This window comes from Penicillium hordei (assembly GCF_028827395.1).
Source record: "Penicillium hordei strain IBT 12815 chromosome Unknown utg000003l_segment0_segment0, whole genome shotgun sequence".
In the NCBI taxonomy this organism is placed as follows: domain Eukaryota; kingdom Fungi; phylum Ascomycota; class Eurotiomycetes; order Eurotiales; family Aspergillaceae; genus Penicillium; species Penicillium hordei.
Window position 1 is genome coordinate 3,672,125 of NW_026623144.1, and position 25,284 is coordinate 3,697,408.

The 25,284-nt window shown below is 49.5% G+C and overlaps 13 protein-coding genes across 13 annotated transcripts; 8 read left to right on the plus strand and 5 right to left on the minus strand.

Annotated features, from left to right (window-relative positions):
- Positions 1-978: 978 nt before the first annotated feature.
- Positions 979-2,668, minus strand: N7537_006592 (uncharacterized protein; the record flags this gene model as incomplete). The annotated part of the gene is made up of 7 exons (XM_056897649.1): positions 979-1,524; positions 1,582-1,700; positions 1,754-1,790; positions 1,843-1,971; positions 2,024-2,273; positions 2,336-2,427; positions 2,492-2,668. 7 exons carry the CDS (start codon positions 2,666-2,668, stop codon positions 979-981), a joined length of 1,350 nt encoding a protein of 449 aa, XP_056753434.1.
- A 485-nt stretch (positions 2,669-3,153) lies between these two features.
- Positions 3,154-5,217, plus strand: N7537_006593 (Major facilitator superfamily domain general substrate transporter; the record flags this gene model as incomplete). Its single annotated transcript, XM_056897650.1, has 10 exons — positions 3,154-3,402; positions 3,456-3,628; positions 3,686-3,948; positions 3,999-4,164; positions 4,222-4,432; positions 4,481-4,547; positions 4,600-4,802; positions 4,857-4,892; positions 4,949-5,151; positions 5,202-5,217. The coding sequence occupies 10 exons, from the start codon at positions 3,154-3,156 to the stop codon at positions 5,215-5,217; spliced, it is 1,587 nt and encodes a 528-aa protein (XP_056753435.1).
- A 533-nt stretch (positions 5,218-5,750) lies between these two features.
- Positions 5,751-7,537, plus strand: N7537_006594 (putative methionine permease; the record flags this gene model as incomplete). The annotated part of the gene is made up of 4 exons (XM_056897651.1): positions 5,751-6,107; positions 6,171-6,899; positions 6,953-7,350; positions 7,399-7,537. The coding sequence occupies 4 exons, from the start codon at positions 5,751-5,753 to the stop codon at positions 7,535-7,537; spliced, it is 1,623 nt and encodes a 540-aa protein (XP_056753436.1).
- A 430-nt stretch (positions 7,538-7,967) lies between these two features.
- N7537_006595 (uncharacterized protein) lies at positions 7,968-8,789 on the plus strand (the record flags this gene model as incomplete). The annotated part of the gene is made up of 2 exons (XM_056897652.1): positions 7,968-8,047; positions 8,099-8,789. 2 exons carry the CDS (start codon positions 7,968-7,970, stop codon positions 8,787-8,789), a joined length of 771 nt encoding a protein of 256 aa, XP_056753437.1.
- A 1,125-nt stretch (positions 8,790-9,914) lies between these two features.
- grpE (mitochondrial nucleotide exchange factor MGE1) lies at positions 9,915-10,835 on the plus strand. The gene is made up of 3 exons (XM_056897653.1): positions 9,915-10,214; positions 10,297-10,722; positions 10,791-10,835. The coding sequence occupies exons 1-3, from the start codon at positions 9,948-9,950 to the stop codon at positions 10,821-10,823; spliced, it is 726 nt and encodes a 241-aa protein (XP_056753438.1). The 5' UTR covers positions 9,915-9,947; the 3' UTR covers positions 10,824-10,835.
- Positions 10,836-11,403: 568 nt separating this feature from the next.
- N7537_006597 (phenylalanine--tRNA ligase) lies at positions 11,404-12,963 on the minus strand (the record flags this gene model as incomplete). The annotated part of the gene is made up of 1 exon (XM_056897654.1): positions 11,404-12,963. The coding sequence occupies one exon, from the start codon at positions 12,961-12,963 to the stop codon at positions 11,404-11,406; it is 1,560 nt and encodes a 519-aa protein (XP_056753439.1).
- A 1,012-nt stretch (positions 12,964-13,975) lies between these two features.
- Positions 13,976-15,166, plus strand: N7537_006598 (uncharacterized protein; the record flags this gene model as incomplete). The annotated part of the gene is made up of 4 exons (XM_056897655.1): positions 13,976-14,132; positions 14,189-14,193; positions 14,264-14,362; positions 14,471-15,166. 4 exons carry the CDS (start codon positions 13,976-13,978, stop codon positions 15,164-15,166), a joined length of 957 nt encoding a protein of 318 aa, XP_056753440.1.
- Positions 15,167-15,407: 241 nt separating this feature from the next.
- N7537_006599 (uncharacterized protein) lies at positions 15,408-15,736 on the plus strand (the record flags this gene model as incomplete). The annotated part of the gene is made up of 2 exons (XM_056897656.1): positions 15,408-15,563; positions 15,629-15,736. 2 exons carry the CDS (start codon positions 15,408-15,410, stop codon positions 15,734-15,736), a joined length of 264 nt encoding a protein of 87 aa, XP_056753441.1.
- A 137-nt stretch (positions 15,737-15,873) lies between these two features.
- N7537_006600 (cytochrome c oxidase subunit VIb) lies at positions 15,874-16,776 on the minus strand. The gene is made up of 6 exons (XM_056897657.1): positions 16,483-16,776; positions 16,394-16,396; positions 16,251-16,281; positions 16,105-16,186; positions 15,980-16,043; positions 15,874-15,920 (listed from the first exon to the last, which is right to left on the minus strand). Exons 1-6 carry the CDS (start codon positions 16,547-16,549, stop codon positions 15,886-15,888), a joined length of 282 nt encoding a protein of 93 aa, XP_056753442.1. The 5' UTR covers positions 16,550-16,776; the 3' UTR covers positions 15,874-15,885.
- A 46-nt stretch (positions 16,777-16,822) lies between these two features.
- N7537_006601 (uncharacterized protein) lies at positions 16,823-17,448 on the plus strand (the record flags this gene model as incomplete). The annotated part of the gene is made up of 5 exons (XM_056897658.1): positions 16,823-16,882; positions 16,951-16,966; positions 17,069-17,131; positions 17,192-17,204; positions 17,349-17,448. The coding sequence occupies 5 exons, from the start codon at positions 16,823-16,825 to the stop codon at positions 17,446-17,448; spliced, it is 252 nt and encodes an 83-aa protein (XP_056753443.1).
- Positions 17,449-17,722: 274 nt separating this feature from the next.
- Positions 17,723-18,240, minus strand: N7537_006602 (RNA-binding protein; the record flags this gene model as incomplete). The annotated part of the gene is made up of 2 exons (XM_056897659.1): positions 17,723-17,860; positions 17,920-18,240. The coding sequence occupies 2 exons, from the start codon at positions 18,238-18,240 to the stop codon at positions 17,723-17,725; spliced, it is 459 nt and encodes a 152-aa protein (XP_056753444.1).
- A 450-nt stretch (positions 18,241-18,690) lies between these two features.
- On the plus strand, positions 18,691-22,894 carry sec31 (putative protein transport protein (SEC31); the record flags this gene model as incomplete). Its single annotated transcript, XM_056897660.1, has 8 exons — positions 18,691-18,899; positions 18,961-19,077; positions 19,140-19,245; positions 19,299-19,532; positions 19,590-19,676; positions 19,732-22,441; positions 22,496-22,794; positions 22,850-22,894. 8 exons carry the CDS (start codon positions 18,691-18,693, stop codon positions 22,892-22,894), a joined length of 3,807 nt encoding a protein of 1,268 aa, XP_056753445.1.
- A 485-nt stretch (positions 22,895-23,379) lies between these two features.
- N7537_006604 (peroxisomal membrane protein PEX14) lies at positions 23,380-24,627 on the minus strand (the record flags this gene model as incomplete). Its single annotated transcript, XM_056897661.1, has 1 exon — positions 23,380-24,627. The coding sequence occupies one exon, from the start codon at positions 24,625-24,627 to the stop codon at positions 23,380-23,382; it is 1,248 nt and encodes a 415-aa protein (XP_056753446.1).
- Between the last annotated feature and the right edge of the window lie 657 nt (positions 24,628-25,284).

Here is a 25,284-nt window from a genome sequence, read left to right on the forward strand (position 1 = left end):
CGCAGCCATTGCCATCTGCACTGCCTCTACCTATCCGCGTACATTCCACTCCTCCAGGTTCCTGGCGATCCACCTGTTCCCGGCCTAAGCCTAACTCGTTCAGATCAAAGGACTTGAAAGGGCTGTGATCTACTATATTTACTATTATTTACTATTATTTCCTATTATTTCCTCTTATTTTGTTTAATTTGCTGGAATAAACTATAACGTTCTCAGTCAGAATGCCGTGCATGCGCCACATACGCCACACATTGCATTCAGTTGATCTTCCCCTTTGACCTGTACCAGCCACAACCCCGTGACCTCTCAACAGAAACTCCGCCCCTTTTCTGCCGGAACATCCGAAGACGGAAGACGGAGTGCGATGTACCGCGTTGCGCGGAGTACTGCTTGTAGGAGGCTTTCACCCTTAGCTCATCCTTAGCATCTTTTGCATCCTTAGCCTTTCCTAAGCCCCATTGGCGTGTACTTTTATCATTCTGCCTACGCCATTAGGGCCTCCACTATCAAGCAGTGCCACCCGCATTTTTTACCCCAAGCCTTAAATAACGAACCCGGTGCTTTACAATAGTAAGCCTCAGCCTAGGACTATACGTATTTGCCTTTAGCAAGGCTACTCAATTGATTATTCATGGATCGTATACCCTATCGCTCCCCGAGACATGATGAAAGCAAAGCAGGCTATGGCACTGGCACAAATCTTCGTGGCACATCCCGGCCCACAAGCCTCGTGCGATCGAAAATTTAGATCACTTGTTCCTGTCAGTTGTACAGAACACCAGACCCCAGCCTTTTTTTTAGGACGAATGTCACAAAATCCATTCGTATACATGGATTCCTAGAAACAGATGTCTCGGGATGTCTTATCAGTTGAAAGTGAAAGTGCCAAGAAACAAAAGACCACATAGCATAAACACGATCCCTCTATGAGCTTAATCTATATGCTAAATGAACCACGAGGCAACCACTGAATCTAATCTATAACTTGCTGCCCTGGAGCTGAATCTCTCCTATCTTTGTTTCCGACTCAGCAAAGCGTACCTGTCGCTGCGCCCCTTCTTGTTCAACAACAGCGTTGAACGCAGCTTCAACATCGTGTTCCGATAGCCACTCCGTATTTGGCCTACCCGTCAGTCGGGCAACAAGCGCAGCATCCTCTTCTTCGGGTGTCGCAAAAATAGTACTCTTCTTGTCGATCTGACTGTGCACAATCCCCAGCAACCGAGCTGTATGTGGCTGCCTGGTTTGACTGTACAGCCGTAATGCCTTGTTGATATTTCTAGCTGAGAACGTGGCATTCTTCGAAGAGAACACTTCTTTGAATGCAAGGCCAAGGGCAAAAGAGTCGTCTAGTGCCAGCGAGCCTCCGGCTGCGAAGGCACCGCCATGAGCGTGGGCTGCGTCTCCGATTAGAGTGACTCGTGACCCAAAGATCCAGTTTGGTAGAGCATCTCCTGCGAAATTGGGATAGAGATTCGTGGATGGTGTGAGCTCTGTCAGAGCTTTGACCGTGGGGTTCCAGTCCTAAGAGCTGTGAGTCAAGTGGGTTCGGACATGTCAATTGGGAACATTAGACCATACCTTGTATCTGTCTCTCAAAAACTCCACATTGCCATCTTGATCCCACGCAATGCTTTTCTCCACCTCCTCTGCCGAGCGTGGGTCATCGTATGCACCGACAGTGGTGTACTGGTTCTTGCCTGGGTTTTGTCAGATTTATGCCGTCATGAAATGTTCATTCTTTTCCACTTACCAAGCCGAGACGCAAAGAAGTTGTCTTTTGGACCCCACTGTCATTATTGTTAGGAATCATTCTGACACCCGAGAACAGAGATAACATACCCAATGTGTCGAATCAGCTGGTAAATCAGGGATCTTGCCCTCTACCAACGAGGCATCAAACGTCGCCCTCATGAATATCTTCCCACTAAACCGTAGTTTATAATCCGGGATGAACGATTGTCTAACACTCTGAACTTGAGTTAGCAAAAAGCGCATTGTTAACCAAGGTCATATCACAAACCGATCGAATCCCATCTGCCCCAATGAGGATATCTCCGTGAGCACTTGTCCCATCCTCGAAATACAACGAAACACCAGCCTCATCAGCTTCCGCGCGTGTAATCTTCTTACCCAAGTGGATCGACTCTTTGCGAACATGCTCTAGCAGAGCTGAGTGCACATGGCCGCGGTGGAAGCGAGTAGTATGGTGACGGGGATCAGAGACGTTGCTATGAGTGTCTGTGGACACTACTTGGTCCGTCTTCCAGTGGCTGTTGGTCTATCAGTCAACATGCTGAGCAGCACAACTCGGGTATATGTGGTGGATTTATACCGGAAGATCTGCGGGATTCCACTCGGGCCTCTAAACCCGACTTCGTCGCTTAGGGCATTGTGGACGCCGAGTTTCTCCAGTGTGCGCATGCCCTGATATTTTCACATTCACGGTTAGATAGTCTAATCATTTCAAAATAATGCGCTAGATACCTACATTTGGACTGAGAGCAATGCTAGCTCCTATTTCCAAGAGCTCTGGAGCCTGTTCATATAGTTGGATATCCAAGTTTGGAACAGTTGATATGCGTGTTAGCGATATAGCCGTCGCAAGACCTGCAATGCCTGCGCCCGCAATCAAGACGCGAATAGGTTGGCTTTTCTTGTCTGTCATGTTGATATAATTAGATCTCCGTCGATTAAGCAAGGATCAACTACGACATAAAATGGATTCTGGCAAAAACAACTTTTTTTTATAGTTTGGGTCTATCGCGGCGATGACCGGGGTATTTAAGCACGCCAACAAATGCAGCGCTGACGCAACCCCGCAATGGCGATTTTAGGCGTGCTTTGGAGTCATACTCACGTTTTGTATAAGTCAAGATCGTGTTCTGATAACCAAGCATTCTTCTGCCAAGCAAGATACTAGTGAACGACCTTCCATATTAGGAGAAGACTGTTGTGAACCCCACGTCTAATTCCTCTTATCTGTAGGTAAAGTTCTCCGTGGTGTGAAGACGACGGAGGTTGGGGACATTGCGCAATTTTATCTGCAGGCCGGTGAGCATCATAAGTACCTGTGTAGGGCTACGATTATCTGTGTTTGATTAAGCCTTTTATGCGCGCTGCTTGTATTCTTCATTGCTTATACGTTATACGATGGCGGTAGAAAATCATAAGTCAGGCTTTGTGGCGGAAAGACAAGCCAGTGAAGAAAGTGATAATGAGTTTAACACTGCGCCAAAGCTCCCCGGTCAATTTGCCGATGAGAGTTTCAAGCTATTCTCAAAAATTCAAGTCACAGACCCAACTCCCGAAGAAGCAAAAGAGATTCGCAAAAAGTGCTTGTGGCGGATTTTGCCCTTTCTTTGCATTGGGTATCACTTGATGTATGTCGACAAGCAAACGGTATGTTAATTCAATTCCCCAAATATGAGAGTCCAGTAATAACATGCTAGCAGCTTGGAAGTTCTGCGATCCTAGGGATAATGAAAGATGCACATCTGAACTCGAATCAATATAACTGGCTCTCTTCGATTTTCTACTTCGGGTATCTTTTGGCTGAATGGCCACAGAATTGGGCTTTGCAGCGTTTTCCTGTTGGGAAGTGGCTGGCTGGCAATTTGATAGTATGGTATGTTCTTCGCTGGTCCTCGAATAATGGTATATCAGTTACTAACTGGATCTAAAGGGGCGGAATCACCCTCTTGCACATCCCTTGCAACAGCTTTGCGTCTCTTTTTGTTGTTCGCTTTTTCCTTGGGGTAGCAGAAGCATCCATCGTTCCAGCATTCCTGCTTTCCATGTCCATGTTCTTTACTTATGGCGAGCAGGCCGTTATGATGCCGGTTATGTGGTCAATTGGTAATGCAAGCCCTATCACATCGGGTTTGCTGTCTTATGGTGTTCTCTGGATTGATACCGGCAGCTTTTCTCCGTGGAAATGGTTCATGGGTATGTTTGTTCCCCCGGTATATCCTTCGGGTTGCTGATCTATATTCCAGTTATCACTGGTTTGCTCACGGTCATTTTCGGTGTCTTTGTCTACCTCCTCTTTCCTGATAGTCCTATCCATGCCAAGTTCCTGACACCCGAGGAGCGTGCAAAGGCCATTTTACGGATCAAAGAAAACCATTCGGGAATCGAGCAAAAGGTTTTCAAAAGATACCAGTCAGGCCTCCTTATCTGAAGTACTTTCAAGATTCAATAACTAACTAGAGCGCTTAGGTTTATCGAAGCAATTCAAGACCCCAAAACATGGCTCTTCTTCCTACACGCCTGGTCCCAGGAAATGGCAAACGGAGTAACAAATCAATATTCACTGATCATCAAGTCATTTGGTTTCACCGTCCTTCAAACAACACTATTGGGAACCGTGTCGGGGGCTGTATCGTTCGTTTCTCTCATCACAGCTGCAATCACATTGTATAACACCAAGGTAAGCCAGGCCTGGGGATTTAATGTGAACGTGGACTGAACATCACAGAACTGTCGAGCATGGATATCACTCATTGCGTACATTCCAGGCGCTCTTTCAAGTATCCTTCTACTAGGTTAGTAGCTGTTTTCTTTTCAAAATGCAACCCACTGCTAATTGCCCGACAGCTTTACCCTGGTCTAATCGATGGGGTCTCATCGCTGGAATCTGGATACGATCTACAACCGGTATCCCATATGCCGTTGTGATGATCTGGGCTGCTAATGCGTCGGCGGGTCATACGAAGAAAACTACCGTCATTGCGCTTTATCATATTGGATACGGACTGGGAAATATTATCTCTCCGCAATTATTCCGGCCGGAATGGAAGGTGAGTGCTTTGTTTGAGTTGGCTTGGGTTGGTCATACTAACAGCGATTTAAAGCCTCGATACAGACCAACTTGGATTATTTTGCTTGTGGTAAGTCTCTGTTTTGGTAAATCTACATGCGGGACATTTAGCTTACAACTCTTAAGGTCGCTGCAATCCTTCCTTCGATCATTGTTGTCGTGCTCCGGATCTACCTGAGCCGAGAAAATAAACGTCGCGACAAGCTCGCGGAAGCTAATCAAGTCACTAGCAATGGAGTTGTCGAGACGGTTGATTCGGATGGGGGCAAAATCGCTCGAGTAGTGGATAATAGTCAACTGGATTTGACTGACAGGGAGAATTTGACTTTGTAAGTTTTCACTAACTTGATCTTGGGATCTGATACTAATTTGAAAACAGCCGATATGTACTCTGACGGGTTACGTAGTTAGAGACTCTTTATATTTAACCTGGGTTTTTAGAAGCTTAGGTTTTCAGAATGTAAACACCTGCGCTTTATATTAGGCGGAATATTCATGTGCTCCTTTTTGGTTACTTGTTACTTGTTTTGGGTATTTCTTTCCTCTCTACATAATCATGTGCTATATATAGCACTAGGTACGGATCATTATATCTGCCTCGAATGGAGTATCCAGTCATATTTTCACATTGATTTCAAAGCCAAAGGCGTAATAGGCTCTTATTTCGATCTCATGTGAGTGAGTGAGTTGAATATACAATCACATTCCAATGACGTAAACCACCCAGCTACAAAAATCCAATACACAACAGTCGGCCAGAATGACGTGCCAGCCAATCTGTTATGATTTCCAAGCACCATGTGTAAAAGCACCTTATCTCCTCAATTCTCCTCTCTGGATGAATTTATTTCAATCATAGAATGATTTCCAACGATCTGCTACAAATAAATAGTTGTTCAAACTACACAACCATCTACAACAGCTCAATATGGACGTCCAGGAGAGACAGCCTCTCCTAGATTCATCAGCTCACCCCAACAATCTATCTTATAGCCCTCAACAAGAACCGCTCAGCCTCTCATCCGATGAATTCCCCGCGCCATACGTCGATACCCTCCCAGGGACGCCCTACAGAAAGAGCATCAACTGGTCAAGCGCATACATATTAGTCGTTTCGCAAGTGATTGGGAGCGGTATCTTCGCAACACCTGGCTCAATTGTCAGATCCTCCGGAAGCATCGGATTGTCTCTATTAGTATGGCTGGTGGGGACAATATTATCAGCTTGCGGGCTAGCCGTCTTCATGGAATTCGGATGCATGCTACCTCGCTCAGGGGGACAAAAGGTAAAGCGTATTGCTGCGGGATTTCAGAAATACCCCGGCTAAAATCATTTACTTTTTTCGCAGGTGTACCTCGAGTATACCTATCCCCGACCGCGGTTTCTCGCATCAAGCCTTATAACTGCCCAGGTAGTGCTCCTGGGGTTCACGGCGAGCAACTGCATTATCTTTTCGAAATACACATATTTCGCGCTTGGTATTGAGCCCACCGAGAGTCAGCATAAGTTGCTCGCAGTTGGCCTTCTGACTGCCATTACGATTGTCCACGGCTGCTTCCTGAAGACCGGCATCTTTGTTCAGAATGTTCTTGGCTGGGTGAAGATCTTCCTCATTGCCGCGATGTCCTTGACAGGAGTCTGGGTGGTTTTTCTTGGTATGTATGGAGATACTGATAATATATCTCCAGTGTCAAGAGGTGTCGGGTCGTTTTCTTGGGATTCGATGTGGGAAGGATCGAACTGGAGCTGGAGTTTGCTCTCTTCGGCCTTGTTCAAAGTCTACTATTCCTACGCTGGGTTAAGCAATGTGAACAATGTCCTCAGTGAAGTTCATGATCCCGTGAGAATAGTGAAGACCGTGTGTCCCACTGCACTCATCACAGCTGGTGGTCTATACTTCCTTGCGAATCTTTCATACTTCCTGGTAATTCCACTCGAAGAGATCAAAAATAGTGGTGAACTCGTGGGCGCACTGCTATTCGAAAGATTATTCGGACCTCATGTCGGAAGAATATTCTTCCCACTGGCCATTGCCATTTCAGCTGCTGGGAATGTGATGGTGGTGACCTTCGGCCTGGTACGCTTTTGGATACATGGAAATGAAAGCCAATAAACACTAACATTTGGTAGGCACGTGTGTGTCAAGAGATAGCCCGACAAGGCTTTCTTCCATGGCCAAAGGTTCTGGGGTCTTCGCGGCCATTTGGGACTCCACTGGGTGGACTTATTGTACACTATATCCCTTCCATGTCGGTCCTCGCCCTACCGCCCAAAGGGGACATCTATAACTTCATCCTCGACTTGGAGGGATACCCTGGACAGATGTTTGCCTTGGCAATCACTGTCGGTCTGCTGGTAGTACGCTACCGGGAGCCTCATCTTCCACGGCCCTTCAAAGCGTGGTTACCGGCTGTCTGGTTACGGGTCGCGGTGTGTTTAGTCCTGCTAGTAGCACCTTTCATCCCGCCGGCGAATTGGCGGGATCTCAATTTATTCTATGCCACCTATCCACTTGTCGGAATTGGAATGTGAGTGACAGTTTTTCTATGTGAGAGTTATCTCGCTAACAGACACAGTGTACTCTCGGGTGTTCTCTACTGGTATGTCTGGACAATTTTACTCCCACGGTGGGGAGGTTATCAACTCGAGGAAGAGAAAGAGATTCTGGCCGATGGGACTAGCATCATCAAGCTCGTTCATTCATATGATAAATAACAGCATTGACGCATATCATGATCGCTTCATGAGATTGGTCATTGCCTTTATGTTTATGTCTGGGAGACAGCGTTGGTTCATATAATACTGAGTCTCCTTATAAGGGAGAAACCCCTGGTCTCTAAAGACAATAGGTAGTGGATAATGTCCATGAGTTGTCCGCTTGTATTGCATGTAGAAAGTGGTTAAGGTCTGAGGCAGTGATTTCTCAGGCACGACAAACAATCCGTTCTTGCTGCTTCCTTCCTCTCTTGCTCCCTTCCCTTTCGCTTCTCTCTCATCTCCTTCCTCCTCCATTTCAACTTCTTTCCACAGCAAATACAGCATACGGATCTCCCTCTGTATCTGTATTTGCTAGAATCACAACCGAACTTCGCAACACACTCTCCCAGTTTCTCGGGGTTAACTTTGAATAAACCGTCGCTTTACCATGGCGTCGATGCCGAAGAAGCCCAAGAGGCCGCCTCCCCCATGTCCCTCCTGGGTCTGGTCCAGCACCTCCGACACCCAGTAAGTATTCCTTCCTTCGCAGAGCTGGATGCATCCATCTAACTAAGCGAGTACCGCCAAGGATCGATGTTGGTTCGGTGATGACTACATCCCCTTCAAGTCGTATGTCACGGATATCGCTGGAGGCTGGGTCGAAGTCATTGGGATGGGAACTATCACTCTCTCCACCAGGGGCTCACCATTTCAGACCGGTCCACATTCGCACAGCTTCCTCCGCTTGAAGAACGTGCTACATACCCCCGCAATGCTTTGTAACATCATCGGAAAGCCCATTATGGAAGACTACACTGTCATACCCACCCCCAGTTCCCCAGATATCTCCGGTATTATTGTGGCGAACTTTAATGGTTCTATCCAGGCTTACTTCAAGCCCATGGGTCAAGGCCCCATGTTGTACCAAGTCCAGACCCACCAGCCTCCATCAGGCCATGAGTTCGGGATCTCACCTTTGTGTCCTAACGGGACCTACCTGATTCACGCATTCTGGTCCGAGCATGAGCGGCGCAGATTTGAAATCTTCAAAGCATCCGGTCTGATTCGAGCCTCCGGCGTGGGGGAGCTGACACTGGCCGAAAAACGGTGGTTTAGGGAGAAACGCATGTCTGAAGAGGGAATTGTACTTGCTTACGGGTTGGACTATAACAGGAGGCAGCATCGAGAGGAAGGCCGTGCCATCATGCGAATTCTCAAGTCCCAAGCTCAAAATGAACCGAACTTTCCCATCCCGGAGGGACACGCGTGATTGTTGAGAGGAAGCAATATCTATTGCATCTGGATGGTGGTTTTCCAGGTGTCGGTGAGGATTTCGTCCGAATTATCAGTATCCAATAATTAAGTATCATGGAATAAACCTCGCCTCAAAGTAATCCTCCGATCGATAATGGTCGGAATCAGCTGCTGCAGGTCGTTAGGATCCTGCCATGAAAGATATCCGACCTGGCTGACCATGCCGCCACCTAAATAGCTTTCTTTACTCTGAACGAAATTGCTAGGTTTTCAATTTGATGAGAAAGACCCGCCTATGACTTTGATCACATATCCTATCCGCCTCTGTTTCTCTAACATCATCTAGCTAACAGGGCTATCTCGGTCACAGCAACTGGCTCAATAAACTGAGGCAATTCATCGTGGGGCGATTGGTCAGACTAAAGTCGGGTTTCAGGTCTACATGTAGAACAAGAACCCCCGCAGGTCATGCACCTAGAGGTTGTAGACCCGCTTAGCAAGATGATATAGATCCGGGCTAGCTTCGGTCAGTATGGTTTTATAGCAAGAAACTGTATATCACTGGCTTGATGATTAAACTTGTAAAGATATCCTAGGCATAAATACGCCAAAATTCTTCTTGGAAGAATAAATGCCTTCTGCGTTGAAATTACCTATGGCGCTAACCCAAAAAGAGTAAATAAAGCTGGGTACGCCCTCGGGATCACTTGCCTTGTATGGCTCCTCAAAGCAGTAATCGATATGTCACGGTGAGGAATGAATGGTATAGACAGCTTACATTCTCTTGCTTCAATGTCTGGTGATGCCAGGTGCTTATGCTGAAGCAACTTATGCAAAGCCTTGAGTAATAGACTTCAGCTTGTATACATTGATGTCAGAATTCCATCCTTTGTACACCCGGGGTGGTTGCAAACGGCCAATTGGGCAATAGTTGCAAGTCACAGGCCAATAAGGTGCTAGTTCATATGCGACTAATCTTGAAATGATTCAAACCCATGCATCCATGCCCAGACGTAGTACGTAATAGCCTTGGAGAAGCCAGGAGAAGGTCCCCTCGGCCCAGCGTTTTTCCTTGCCAAGGCGGTCAGGTGATTCCCGATTAAATTTGTCCGAGGACAAATGAGTCCCCAGTTCACCGAGTCTCCATTCTCAATTCCACATATCACTATTCATAATGTTCCAACGGACCATCCTCAGACAGGCTCAGGCCGCCCGCTCCATCCTCTCCGCCTCCTCCCCCTCCACCGCATCGCTGGCGCTGCGACGGACCACACAACAAGCTCGTCTCCCGGCTATCCGGCCATTCGCTCCCCGGTCTACTCGTCTCTACTCAACAGAGACCAAGGAAGCCACCGAAGCCGAGAACGCAGAGAACGCAGAGGCTGAGGACCCCGTGAAGAAGGAGCTCGAACAGAAGACTAAGGAATCCATTGAGTTCAAGGTAAGCTATTTCCCCATACTCACTACTACGGATAGCTCCGCAGCTCTTTCACATACGAATATTAACCCAAATTTCCTATCAGGACAAATGGCTCCGCTCTGTCGCCGAATCCCGCAACCTCGTTGAGCGCAACAAGCGCGACATGGACGCCGCCCGCAAGTTCGCCATCCAGGGTTTCGCCAAGGACCTTCTCGACAGCATCGACAACTTCGACCGCGCGCTGCTGGCCGTGCCCGCGGAAAAGCTCGCCGCTGCTAAGACCGAAGAGAACAAGGACCTCCACGATCTCGTTGCTGGTCTCAACATGACCCAGCAAATCCTCCTCAACACTCTCCAGAAGCACGGTCTCGAGCGCTTCGATCCCGCCGAGAAGGTCGACGGCAAGGCCCAGAAGTTCGACGCTAACTTGCACGAGGCTACCTTCATGGCCCCGGCTGCTGGTCTCGAGGACGGTGATGTTATGCACGTCCAGAGCAAGGGCTTCCGTCTTAACGGCCGCGTTCTGCGGGTGAGTTCGACCTACTAAAACCACACATTCTAGAGTATTGTGACTAACTGCTTTCTTTTCTCTTATAGGCTGCTAAGGTCGGTGTCGTCAAGAACGCTTAAATCGTCGACAATAACTTCGATTCTTAATCCTTCGACCTTCTTGGATCCTTTCCGCATTTTCACTTTTCTTTACTTCTTCTGTACCATATGTCATACATCATGATCACGATAGGGTTTTATGCTCGGATACGGCTGGCTTTTGGACCCCGGAAAATTACTCTTCCCTGCCATCTTTCTGCTCGTCTCTTGGATTCGGCTGTATGATACACACCCTTGTTGCATGTATCTGGAGGCGTACGGATTGTCTCATCTTGGTGGTTGTGTTTTCACTTGTTTTGTGACGTCTGTACCTCTATGCCCCCTGATAACTCTCTCCTCCTCACTGTATAATATACACTTCTTCGGGGCACTGTCATAGCCTCTGGTGTCTTCATTCTCCTTCCGCCTTGGGTAACCCTTTGGTAATCCCTAAATTACACTCTAATCAAAGACGAAGCTGGCTATAGTTTTATATCCATTGGAACTTTAGCTTAATAGTATCCATATATCGATCTTAGCTTAGTGAGAGGAATGCTACATCTTACATATTCTCCATAATAATCACAGTATAGTACAAAATATAACCCAACAATCTCCAAACTCACCTCAGCTCAACCCCAAGCTCTCCAACCAGCTTTTCCCGGACCTTCAGATGCAACTCATTACTCTCCTCATTCGTCAAAGTCCGTTCCAAGCTCCGGTAGTTGATGCGGTAGCACATACTCTTGCGCGAAGTCTTGGGGTGCGTAAACTCATCAATGAGAGTGACATCCTCAACAAGATCCCCACCAATCCCACGAACAATCTCCATAACATCATTCTCATGGAAAGGCACACCCCCACCAGCAGCACTGTTACCACCCGTCACAGCCGAAGGAGGCAACCAGAAAGCAACATCCTTATAGCAAGCCGGGTGCTTCGAGAAAGGCTCGAAGCGAGCAACCTGGCCAGCCCGGAACTGCGACAAGAACCGCTCATCCCGCGACCAGAACAGCCGGATATCGGGAATATTGAAAAGAAGCATAGCAATCCGCTCAAGACCCAGTCCAAACGCCCAGCCAATCCGGTCCGGCACGTCAGAGTTGATCAATAGATCCTGCTTGATGATTCCACATCCCAGGATCTCCAGCCACTCATCTTGCCAGAACACCTCCAGCTCCCAGCCAGGGCTAGTGAACGGGAAGTAAGCCTCAATCCAGCGAACCTTAAGCGGCTCTTGCTCCGCGCCACCGCTACTCGCCGCCGCGGCCTTGCTCGCTTCCGTGAAGATCTTGATAACCATCCGCTCGAGGGAGCGCTTCAGGTGCGTGGCCACGGCCTCGACCTCCTCGGCGCTGTGGTGTTTATCCTGCAGCGGGTTCCGCTGGGCATGGATAGTCGGGTTTGGGTCCTCCACCACGACGTCGTGGCGCGGGATCTTCTCCACATCAGCCATGATCTTCGCTGCTGTCTCGGCCGATGCAGCGAGTGGGTTCGTCGCCGGTCGCTTCCATAGCATCGCACCCTCCATCTGGTGGAAAACGGGGTAGTGGCTGCGGTCGATTGCGTCGCGACGGTAGACGTCAGCGATCACGGTGTATCCAGTCTCCTCTGGACGGGTGTGTTCATTGCGGGCGATTTGCTGGAAATACGCTTGCTGGTGGGCGCTTGTGTGGGTGCGCAGCACTGTCTTGTCGTTCACGTAGTAGGTATCTGTGCGGCTGCGGCCCGGGTGATCCGCGGGGAAGCCGAGGACATCGAAATTGTTTCTTGTTGAGACGACGGGGTTCTTCTCTGAGTAGTTTCCAAAGCTCGGGGATGGAAATTGGCTTTCGATGAGTTTGCGTGTAATGGCGAGAGGGTGGTTGTCGTCGAGGTAGAGTCGTCGTCCGATATGGGATAGGATCGTATCGGGGGTGTTGGTCCACTGGTCGGTTGGGTACGTATCTCCTTCGAGTTTGAGGGTCGATTGTTGCTGAGGGTTTGGGAGGGTAGTGGGTGCTTTTTGTTCACTCCAGCGAGCTGTGGTTGAGCTCCATTCGCGGTTGCGAGAGAAGATGGGAGTCAGTTGGAGGGAGCGCGGAATGGCGGTTTGGGGTCTGATTGAGGCAATTGACCAACGGCCACTGCTTGCACGCAGGGCTCGACCGGTAGCGAATAGCCTCATGGTTGGGTTGGACATTGTGAGAATTCAATGTTGTCTACCAACGCTATCAACACATGTTCGGATCGGGGAAATTAGTCCCCGAGGTACATACACACCACAAAAAAATATAGAAACAGCTTTAGCATTTATCTCTTTCTAGAAGAGAGAGACTTATGATTTAAATATGTTTAATTTTCTCTGTGGTTGCTACAGCTGGCAGCTCAAGCCATTTCAACTTTCACATGTATAGATTAAACGTTCTGTGTACTTTGCAGTTTGTATCACTCTATAAAATATATATCTCTTTTAGTATGCATACTTGGCTCAGAACAAAAGCTGATATTGCTTCTTGTTTCGGCCTTTTACTTTTCAAATTTCATGTGCAACATCGCCTGAATACAAATACTATCCTATTTGCGCCGAGAAAGCAGCTGCAAAACAATATGTTGAAACAGAGTAGCCCTAATTCCGTCATTAGGATATTTTATACCTGTTATACCCCGATTACATCACTCCTAACTATCGTTACTCCCCAGATAGCCTTTATGCATATGATATCTTGCCCCTCCTGCAGCCCTCGGTAGTCCGATGCCAACCGCCCAATACCCGTAAAAACCCCGAAGATCCGCATAGCCGATCTTATCATATTAGCTCTATTGAAGTAATTATTATAACTTTAGGCGTAAGGATGCCCTCGGCATCTATTTCAACGACCGAAGCAGATCGCTCAGGGTTCCTGAGGGGTTTCTAGGCCAGGGTTGTATGTTCCATACAAGAGAGATCGCAAAACCGAGGATCTGATTGGAAGAAAATGGTGAACCCCCCATCAAGAAAATTGACATGATTGGCTGCTTCTCTCCGTTCGGCGGCTGGCCGAGTGATTTCGGAGATCTGATTTGTCTCCGTCGGTATTTAAAGGGCCAAAATTACGTCAAGTCACGTTCGTAAAAGCCGAGAAAAGTCCAGTAAAAAAAAAAGCCATTTTGTGAATCATTCTCCCCGCCTTTTTTTAACTGTGTATATTTGAGGGGTCTTGTTATCCAGCAAGATGGCAGACAGTGGTAAGATGTTGGAGGGTTCTCCTCACTCCCGGGTCGTGCCCGTTCAGACGCCCCAGTCAAAGCCGAAGCAGGTGCATTACCCGTTTTGGTTTGGGGGTTCGGCCTCATGCTTCGCTGCATCTGTGACGCACCCGTTAGATTTAGGTATGTTCTTATATCTTCCCTCAATTATATACTATATGCTGACTTTGCGCCCACAGTTAAGGTAATTGCAAGCTCCTAACCGTCCGAAACTTACCGAGCCCCGACGCTGATATCTGTTCGTCGCATAATAGGTCCGGTTACAGACTCGTGCGCTTGATGCGCCGAAGACTATGGTCGGAACGTTTGTACACATCGTGAAGAATAATGGTGTCACCGGGTTATACAGTGGTGTATGTGCAATCCCAAAATCCACTATCCACTCGATAGCGAATGCCCCATGGCTATTAAAGTAAAAGGGCACAAGTTGGCTAACAAAGGACGGATTGGATATGGTACAGTTGTCAGCCGCCATGCTACGTCAAATCACATACTCTACAACGCGCTTCGGTATCTACGAAGAATTGAAGTCGCGCATTGCCTCGCCCACCTCAAACCCCGCCGGCGCACCAAGCATGGTCACTCTCATCGGCATTGCCTCTGCCTCTGGATTCATCGGTGGCATAGCAGGAAACCCAGCTGACGTGATGAACGTCCGCATGCAACACGACGCATCTCTCCCTCCCGCCCAGCGACGTAACTATCGAAACGCAATCCACGGACTCGTCCAGATGACCCGGACAGAGGGATTCAGTTCTCTCTTCCGCGGAGTGTGGCCTAACTCCACCCGCGCAATCCTCATGACTGCCTCGCAGCTCGCTTCCTACGATACCTTTAAGCGCATGTGTATTGAGAAGGCCGGCATGGCTGATAATCTGGGCACACACTTCACGGCCTCGTTCATGGCGGGTTTCGTTGCTACTACTGTCTGCAGCCCCGTGGACGTGATCAAGACCCGTATTATGACGGCTTCGCATGCCGAGGGCGGTGGTCATACTATCGTTGGTCTTCTGCGTGATATCTGCCGCAAGGAAGGCCTGGGATGGACTTTCCGTGGCTGGGTGCCTAGCTTTATCCGTCTTGGTCCCCATACCATTGCCACTTTCCTCTTCCTTGAGGAGCACAAAAAGTTATACCGCAAGCTGAAGGGTATCTAAAGACACAAAGAGTGATCACTCCTTTTTGTGACTTTTTTTTTTGCGCCTACTCCCAATCTTACAACAGCATTTACGCCTTCTACCCGACATATTCTCAGTATATACGATTTCTTGTCATTTTCTCTGGGGGGTTTTTTTTTTACTTGGGTTGTGCGCTTCGACACTCACGCGCACCATTTTCATTTTGGCTTGTATATAGCTTGCATTCTTTCAGATATTTCTTTCATCGGAGATTCGAAGGATGGTCGGAGACGGCCGTGGAGCATATCTAGAACATGGCCCTATGGTCTTGTACAGTGTGCTGGATTATGTATTTTTCTTGTCAGAGCTGGGATTACATAGAATTAGATACATACACACTGAATCGCATTCAGGACATTTCCGCAAGGACGACATGGTTTCTACATATGTGCTCAACATGATAAGTTGTCTTTCCAAGACATGGTTCGCAATTATTGCAAGCGTCTACCCATGAAGGATATAGGGGACTACCTGGGTACCCATGCTTCAAAAAAGTCAGAACAAGCACCAGCTAACAATGCATTTCTCTTTACAATACGACGCGTTTAAAAGCACCCTTTATTGCCTTATATGGACAGGGCGACTTAGGAAATGAAGGGGTTGTGTCCTCGCGTGACCCAGTAGAGTACATTGGAACTTGTCGATACAATAAAATTTGACACGGCTCACTTGACCAACCAAAAAACGCTGTTGGTTATCTATTTGTCAAGGTGGACAGGGAAGTTGCCAGCCTCTGTAAACGCATGTTAGTATAAGTAAACACATATGTAGAGGATGCTTGTAGATGCGTACCACGCTGACCGTCCCAACGATCGGTCCAGGCCTTGGGGCAAAGAGAGCGGAAAGAGTGGTAGAACTGCGAGAGAAGGTGTTAGAAGCCAGTGGGATTCCAGAATATTGTTGAGTGTCGCAATTACCTGCTTGCAGGGACGGAAGTCCTCGCCCTTGGCAGTGGTACACTTGTAGTAGTCGACATAGTTCTGCCAGCAGTGCTTGGTCCTGTGGAGCAAATTAACGTTAGATAAATATAAAAAGGACACCAAGATAACAGCTTATCACGTACTGGTTCTGCTGGGGGAAACGGGCATCGTAGCCTGCGATCCAATCGAAAATTGTCAATTACACCATACATCAGCCGATCGGAGGAAATCGGTCCACGCGCATGCGACGAGCGAAACAAGCGGGAAAATATCAAGGTTCACGTACCAGCTGTAAATAAATTAGCTTGAATTAGCCATTGACTCTCTATAGGGCTCCTGGCCCCGGTTTTCTCGGGAGGGGGTTAGTGGACTTACCAGTAACGAACTTGAAGGGCTTTGTCTCGAGGACCTCATCGGGGTCGGCTTCCGGAATGGCACCCATATTTGCGATGTGTAGCTTCAAGAGAAACAACACACGAGAGGAGGAATTGGAGTGGAGTGAAAAGAGAGGAGGGGAGAAAGTGAGCCGGGAAGAGCGACGTTGGGTGATTGAAGCTGTGAAGTGCCGGATATGACCGCGGGCGGTCAAGCGAGAGCCACTGAGCGTCTCGCTTTTACACCCGAGCCAGTCACGTTCTCGGAAAGCTGGTGTTCCAACCTCGTCCTCTATCCCACTCTTCTTCTGTTACTCCAGGGTTGAACCACAGATCTCAACATGTATCCCACTCGCATGCTGCGGATGCAGCCCACTCGGGCCTTTGCTTTCCCTACTCCTGTATGTTCTTTCCTTCGGCAATGGTCTTGTGATCATACGATCTCTCGGTTACTAACTCATGTCTGTAGAAGGAGCAACAAAGTGGTATGAGTCTCTAAGATCACTAGATCTGGTTGATCAACAGAGTCATATAAAATTGGCTCTACTTTTATAGGGACTGCCATTGAACTAACCATGCGCCTACAGCTCACACTATCTCCCAGCGTCTGCGCCAGCTCAAGCGTGTGCCCCCCGAGTTGCTCCCTATCGGTATGTGCTAGTCAAGACTTCGCGATCGGAAGTTGAGCTAATGGTCTGTTTGATATTTAGGCTTCGTCCTTGCGTACGTTTCTACCCTGTTTGATACTATCTGCCGCATGATTCCGGGAACACATGCCCGACACATGCCGGAATTTCATCCCCCTATCTCCCTTCACTAGCAGTCAAGCTCATATATCTCCCTGATGCTAACTTATATTGATTTTAGTGTTGCCATTGGCGCCGCTGTCTACTCTTGCAGCAAGAAGCTGATGACCGACAAGACCCTGCGTCTCTACCGCAACAGCCCCGAGAGCCGTGAGCACTAAATGTACCACCATGTTTCTTTGAGCTCTCAGAATGCGATCTGCAGTTTTGGATCTCTGCCGCTTGTATTGTTGATTAGGAGAATTTGAAGCCGATGGGCATGATTTGAGAAAAACCAGTGGAGCAAAAAAGGAACGGGTTCGAGATTGCGCCCGTGTACATATTCCGGCTTCCCGAGCCTGAATCCTGTGGTGTAATTGGGAAATTGTACTGTCGTGTGAGACTTGTGCTTTTGTTTGTCATCTGCGTCGTAGCTATCGTAAAGTGTAGCGTGCTTCACTCGGGCTTCGGCCCAGCAACATCCAATTGTTCCAATCCCTGCATAGGATCTTGGGGACGACTGCTTGCAGCCTGAGCTTCCTCCGCCGCTTCCCGATCCTCCTCACTGACAGCATGCTTGGCCAAATAACCCTCCTATAGAATATAGCGGTTAGTATAGATTGCGATCAGATATAAAATTGAACCCAACGCACCTGTTCCCAGATCGCAGTCTTGCTGCCTAGTCCCTCATTGGCATCCTTCTGTGGCTTTGCAGCGGCAACTTTAATGGTGCGCCCGTAGATCTCGCTACCATCCATATTGTCGATAGCCTCTTTGGCATCTTGCGGCAGGTCAAATTCCACATATCCAAATCCGCGGTGAACTTCAGCCGAGTTGGGTTGGTCCGGTTTGGGCAGCGAGATATCAACGACTTCACCGAATGGAACGAAAGCTTCCGCAAGTGTGTGCGCGGTCACTCCCTGGTCAAGACCACCCACGTAGACGGTGCTCTTAAGTCGCGTGGTTTCGCTCATGATGTGTAGTTGCGCTTCGGGCCAAATTCGCTAGGTCTTTGAATTGGGTGGCGATGTGGCGAGATCGCACAGAATAGTAGAATAAGCGAGGATAAAAGTGTGTACAGCAACAAAGAAAGCTTTTGTGTTCGAGACTCTGAATCCCAGCTGTATCCTGCTATCAGCCCAGAACGGAAGATTGATATCACGTGCAGTTCACCTCGGAGTGTTTTGGCGAGTCTCAAAGCGGTCTAGCGCACGTTCCCCGGTCCCTCCAAGTCCAGGAGGCCACTTGGTTACTGCTATACTTGGAACATCTAGAGTATCACCCCATTGCTCAATTATTCATAGGGGGTGGTTCTTGATTCCTCTGCTTCCCTATTGCTTGAGTTTCATTGTTCGTTGGATGATACCTTTCACACAAACTATTGGTCTCGATCCTCACCAAACCATACCTCCTCTGCCATCATCATGGTGCGTCTAAGGGAAATCCCAAGGACGGCCACGTTCGCCTGGTCGCCTGGCGCTGCGTCGCCATTGATCGCAACTGGAACTCGCGCTGGCGCTGTCGATGTCGACTTCTCTAACAAGACATGCCTCGAGCTGTGGGATCTTGGCCTTGACCGCGAAGATGCGAGCGAGGAGTTGCAGCCGCTAGCTAAGGTCGATACTGACTCTGGGTAAGTTGGTCTTTTGTGAACTTGAATGAAGATAAGCATGCTGACTGAATAATTCAACTAGCTTCAATGATGTGGCCTGGACAACGTCCGAAGACAATAAACGGGGTGTGATTGCGGGTGGCTTGGAGAATGGCTCGCTGGAGTTGTGGGATGCTGATAAGCTACTGGCTGGATCTAGGTTGGTTGAACTCTACATATAAACTACCTCCCCGGAATATCTTGCTGATCATTCAATTTCAGTGATGCATTGATCTCAAGAACCACTAAACACAGCGGCGCCATCAAGACCCTTCAGTTCAACCCCAAACACCCGAACCTTCTGGCAACCGGTGGCGCAAAGGGAGAGGTAGGCTGCTATTCGCGGATTACGGATTGAATATGTGGCTAATTACTGGATAGCTGTTCATTTGGGATCTAAACAACATCGAGAACCCATTCCGGTTGGGCAACAATGCGGCCCGCACAGATGATATCGACTGCTTGGATTGGAACAGAAAGGTTCCTCACATTCTGGTCACTGGTAGCAGCTCTGGCTTTGTGACGGTTTGGGATGTCAAGACGAAAAAGGAGAGTCTGACATTGAACAACAAGTCCCGGAAGGCTGTGAGCGCAGTCGCGTGGGACCCCGAGAGGGTATGTTGGCATCTCCTACATGGTTATTTCAGGATTGCTAACCATTTTTATGTCTAGCCCACAAAGCTTATTACATCGTCTCCTCTCGACTCAGACCCAGTGCTATATGTCTGGGACCTGCGCAACTCCCACGCCCCGGAGCGGGTAGGTTACCATTTCAGAGCCCTGGTGTGATTCAATACTGATGTGATTTGTATAGACACTCACCGGCCACGAGTCCGGCGTGCTCTCACTTTCTTGGTGCGAGCATGATCCAGATCTCCTCTTGTCTTCCGGCAAAGATAACCGTAACATCTGTTGGAACCCGCAAACGGGCCAAGCATACGGAGAGTTCCCCGTTGTCACGAACTGGACCTTCCAAACCCGCTGGAACCCGCACAACCCGAATTTCTTCGCAACCGCGTCGTTTGATGGAAAGATCTGTGTCCAGACCCTGCAGAACACGAAGACCGATAATGCTCAGGCCATCGCCGATCACAACCAAGCTCTGGACGGCGAAGACTTCTTCAACAAGGCGCAAACGCAGCCCCAAGTCTCCAAGTTCTCCCTCCCGAAGGCCCCTCGCTGGCTTGAGCGACGCTGTGGTGCTACTTTTGGTTTCGGAGGTCGGGTCGTTTCCTTCGGTCTGACTGAGAAGGGGTCTCGTACATCCAGTATCAAAATCACACCGTTCGAGGTTGATGAGAGTGTTGGCAATGCTACCGAGAGCTTTGAGACTGCATTGAAAGAGGGTGACATCAGTAATCTCTGTGAGTCACGCGCTTCAAGTGCTTCCAATGAAGCAGAAAAGGCCGACTGGAAGGTGATGCAGGCTTTGATCTCCGAAAACCCACGTAAGGGGTTGGTGGAGTATCTGGGATTCCAGGATCAGGTTGACGAGGCCGCCGATAGCCTCGCGCAGCTTGGGTTGGACAAGAAGGAAGGCGAGGGCACCAACGGCGCTCCCGCCAAACCTGCTGGGGCTAAGAAGCACAAGCGTTTGCAATCCATGTTCGATGCCAATCCCGAAGGTGACAGCTTCCTTTCCGAACTGGCTGCTTCTAAGGGTGCCCAAACCAACAACCCATTCCAAATTTTCAATGGCTCGGAAAGCCAGGCAGAGCAACAAATTACTCGGGCTTTGCTCCTTGGAGAGTTCGAGAAAGCTCTGGATGTTGCCCTCCGGGAGGATAAGATGTCCGATGCTTTCATGATTGCTATCTGTGGTGGCCCGAAGTGCATCGAGAAGGCGCAGGAGTACTACTTCTCTAAGCAGGCTGGCGGTCCGAACTACATGCGCTTGCTCGCGTCTATTGTGGGCAAGAATCTGTGGGATGTGGTCCACAATGCCGACTTGTCCAACTGGAAGGAAGTTATGGCTGCCTTGTGTACCTTTGCCGACGAGAAGGAATTCCCTGATCTCTGCGATGCTCTTGGTGACCGCCTGGAGGAGGAGATCCAGAACAGCGACGATAAGAGCGCCCGCAAGGATGCTTCTTTCTGCTTCTTGGCAGGCTCGAAGCTTGAGAAGGTTGTTGCCATCTGGGTTGAGGAGCTCCGTGAGAATGAGCAGAAAGGAATTGAGAGCAACACTAACAACTCTTCCTTCTCTATCCACGTCCGTGCTCTGCAGGGCCTGATCGAGAAGGTCACCATCTTCCGCCAAGTCACCAAGTTCCAGGATACGGAGCGGAGCAAGGATTCGGATTGGCGCTTGAGCGTCTTGTACGACAAGTACATTGAATATGCCGATGTTGTCGCTACCCATGGACGCCTGCAAATTGCTCAGAAGTACCTCGACCTTGTCCCCGAGAAGCACCCTGAAGCTGAGGTGGCGCGCAACCGCATCAAGCTTGCTACCAGACAGGTACCTGAGAACGCCCAGCCCGCTGGCGCAGTCAAATCTACCCTCAAGCCCCTCCCGCAACAGCCCAATTTTTACCAGCCAACGAAAGCTTACAACGCTGCTGCTATTCCACCAACAGCTGCTACTCCTAACATTTATGCCCCTCCTGCGCCTGCTGTTCCCCAGCAGGCTAACCCATATGGCCCTCAGACGACCTCGCCAGCCCAGCCTGCCAACCCCTACGCTGCCTACGGACAGGCGGCTGGGTATCAGCCAACTCAGGGAATGAGACCTACCAGTTATACTCCACCGTCTGCATTTGGCGGACAACAGCCCACAGGTGCTGGTGTCCCTCCCCCTCCTCGTGCGTCATCTAACCAGTCGCCGGCCAACACAATCACAACATACACCACGGCCACTGGCCTGCCTGCGTGGAATGATTTGCCAGAAGGCTTTGCTAAGGCTCCTACACCTCGCCGTGGAACTCCTGCCGCAGCCTCTGCACCCATCCCCTCTCCTTTCCCCAACCAGTCACCGAATCTGACCCAGGGGCCTCCTCCCGTTGGTGCTCCGCGCGCACCATCCGTGCCTCCCCCACCAAAGGTGGGCTCGGTGCCTCCGCCGCCGCGCATGATGTCGCCGCTATCTGGTGGCCAGGCTGGATCTAACATCCCTGGGTCTTCCCCGCCGCCCCCTGCCAATCCATACGCTTCTCTCCCTCAGTCACCGCCGCTGACTCAGGGGTCAACCATGGCTCCCCCGGCATCGATCCCTCGCGGAGCATCGCCCTACAACGCTCCTCCCAGCATGCCACCCCCAACCAACCGGTATGCACCAAGCCCGGCTGCCCAGGCTGCAAACCCGCAACTACAGACTCGTGGTCCTGTAGCTCCGCCTCCCCAGGCTGCCTCGCCTTACGCCCCACAAGCAGTATCACAACCTCCCGCGGCAAACCCATATGGGCCCACCACGCCTATTGCTACACAGCCTCCGCCTATGGCCCAGGGCATCCCGCCGCCGACTCAAGGATCTCGACCTCCCACGGCCCAATCGCAGAAGCCAACTCCTCCGGCTCCCAAGTATCGTGAGTAATTCCTGTTAGCAATGATTGATTCTAGCCAATTGACCCTTATTACAGCCCCCGGTGACCGTTCACACATCCCTGCAAACGCACAGCCTGTCTTCGAGATTCTATCGGCAGACATGCAGCGCGTCAAGACCCGGGCCCCTGCGGCATTCAAGGCACAGGTTGATGATGCCGAGCGCCGCTTGAACATCCTCTTTGATCACCTCAACAACGAGGACTTGCTCAAGCCCAACACCGTCGAGGACATGGCGAACTTGGCCCGCGCTCTCCAGCAACGTGACTACAATGCCGCCCTCGCTATTCATGTTGAGATCATGACCAACCGGACTGACGAATGTGGCAACTGGATGGTGAGTGAACATCGGTCCTATGATTTCGAATGGTTACTAACAAGTACAACCACAGGTCGGCGTGAAGCGACTGATTAGCATGAGCCGCGCTACCCCGTAAATGACACCCTTGTATCTTGTCAAGTGGAGGGAATGCTAAAGGCTTGGTATAACTTATGTATTTCTGGCCTTGTTTTCTCTATACTTCAGCGTTGCTCTAAATTTTCTCATCTTCCTTGTCCATTTTTATAATTAATGTCTTGCGTATTTTCTTCCGTTCCTCTTCTCTGGGGGTATAAGTCTGATCATGAGCAAAGCGAAATTTCCCCAACGTTTCTTAGGTGTGGTTGATAGTGTTTACTGCATGATGTCTTCTTATTTTTAGATTGCTAGATAGGCATGAATCAAATGAGGATATGGATTTCTTTACGGGCTAACTTTACAGGCCAAGAAAATATATACTCTAGGATCTAGGCTATGATTTAGCGGATGCGACCAAACAAATGAATATATAAACCCATATAAACGTAGGAAAACCACCTAGAGAATCCGTTGCAATCTATATACATTCATACAATCACGGCAAAACCCCACGACCCAAGCCGATCACCGTCCACCGACGGGAAGACCACCAAGTCGTCCAGCCCGACTAGCAGGAAAGTTACGTGCACTCAACAGCGCACCCTTCACACCGCGAATATCAGCCCTAAATCCAGCAATAGCCTCATCTTCCGCCTTTCGCATACCAGAGCTATCGTTCGAGCCCGAGGTATTAGAATTCCAGACCCCATACGCCGACCCAGTAGAGTACGTAGGACCACTATAGATCAACCCATCACAATAATGATGCAACTCCGTGAGACGTGTTCGCATCGAGTCATCCAACGTACCCGCATCCTTCTCCGAGTCGACGATCTCACGCAGCTTCGAGGTAATAGATTCAACGCGACTGATGTGGTTATTAACCGCCGTCGATGGAGAGACGGCCGCCAGGTCTGCCGAATTGACGGCACCAGTGGTGCTGACCACTGTAGTAGGCTCTGGACTCGTCTGTGTTGCGACGTCCCGGTGGAACAGCTCGGTTGGATCCGAGGTGATTGACGAGGCGTCGTCGTCTTCTTCGTCGCTGTAGGGTTTGCTCTTGCGTGCTGTTAACTCCGCCGGGATCACGGATACGGTCTTCTCCAGCTTCTCGTTTAGCTTTTGCAGGTTTGTTTCTGCTGTGCTGGCGAGCTCGTGTCTTGCGCTCGTTAGGTTCGCTAGCATGGGTTTCACAAGGTACTCGCTTGCGCCGTAGAGACTTGCTCCTAGGCCTGCGGCTCCGTATAGTGTATACAGGAGGCTGCGCATTGTCACGAGGGGTGGCGGCTTGGATGACTCGAAGAGGAATTCGGGGTAGGTGATTATTGGGGGGACATCGCGGGGGGCCGCGGTTGGCGCTGGTGCTGGGTGTGATCGAGGCATAGTGTTGGAGGGTGGTGGTGAAGTGGTGGGAGGAGAAGGGGTGGCTTCGGATTGAGTGGGTGAGGTAGAAGGTGTCTCTTCCGGTGTCTTGTTTTCGGCTGTGGTTGAGCTGCCGCTCGGCTCTCCATTGCGAGAGACACCAAGGACGTGCTCGATATCGTCTGAGCTCAGGCCTTTGGACTCGAGGAATGAGACTTTGCGCTCTATTGGTGCATCACGGATTGACTCGTCTTCTAAGAATTTGGATGCTTGGTCTAGGAGAGCTTGTCGGGATGTGGAGGCTGTAGTTGCGGGCGCATCGTCGGGGTTCGGCGATGGCGACTCCTCGGCGGTTTTATTGGACCTCTGCCATGAGGGAATAGATGCTGATTTGGATGTGTCGTCGGGCATAATGAGGTGTTTGGCACATTCGCCAGAGATATGAGAAAGCGAAGGCGTTGGGGGTGTCGTAAAGAGGAGAGGGAACCTTCCCCGGACTTGGGGCCATGTGAGCCCGACCTCGGCTGTTCAACGCCGGTCTACACCTGAGGCATCAACATTGGCGTACATTTTGCCATAACACTCACATGTGTTCACATTGTATTCTGTACTGATAATATGATATTGCTTAAGAACAATCCAAATATAAATTGTATACATTGCATTTTACTTGTTTTTAGGTATGTATGTATCTATGCCAAATGTCCAAATAGAAAACAAAAGATACCCTGCATCGTTCTCCGAAAATAGCCTGTATGTGAGACGAAGTCATACCACCTGACTCTAGGATCCCATTGGAGGCTATAGAGTCCTATACACTAATTATTTCTATATTCTATATGAATAGATCAATTGAATATTGAATGATCATTTATAGTTCAAATGGCATCCGTATATACTCGATACCGCCCGGCAGAATGGACCGCGCAGTACTTCATTCGTTCATCCGGCGTCAGCGACTGGACACCTGAGAGAAACTGAAACTTTAGAGAAAAGTACTTGTGAGTATGGAGCTTCCCCCGTTGATCTTGTTGTTTTGTGTTCCTTCCTATCTGCCCAAAGCCCGGG

What these genes read in the sequence shown, in the direction of transcription:
- N7537_006600 (XM_056897657.1), bottom strand. Translation starts at nt 16,549, where the DNA reads ATGGGTGCCATTCCGGAAGCCGACCCCGATGAGGTCCTCGAGACAAAG. An exon ending in CGTTTCCCCCAGCAGAACCA is followed by an intron (nt 16,187 to 16,250) that starts GTACGTGATAAG and finishes TTTGCTCCACAG; the next exon opens with GACCAAGCACTGCTGGCAGA. An exon ending in TCGTTGGGACGGTCAGCGTG is followed by an intron (nt 15,921 to 15,979) that starts GTACGCATCTAC and finishes ATGCGTTTACAG; the next exon opens with AGGCTGGCAACTTCCCTGTC.
- grpE (XM_056897653.1), top strand. Translation starts at nt 9,948, where the DNA reads ATGTTCCAACGGACCATCCTCAGACAGGCTCAGGCCGCCCGCTCCATC. An exon ending in AGGAATCCATTGAGTTCAAG is followed by an intron (nt 10,215 to 10,296) that starts GTAAGCTATTTC and finishes ATTTCCTATCAG; the next exon opens with GACAAATGGCTCCGCTCTGT. An exon ending in TTAACGGCCGCGTTCTGCGG is followed by an intron (nt 10,723 to 10,790) that starts GTGAGTTCGACC and finishes TTTCTCTTATAG; the next exon opens with GCTGCTAAGGTCGGTGTCGT.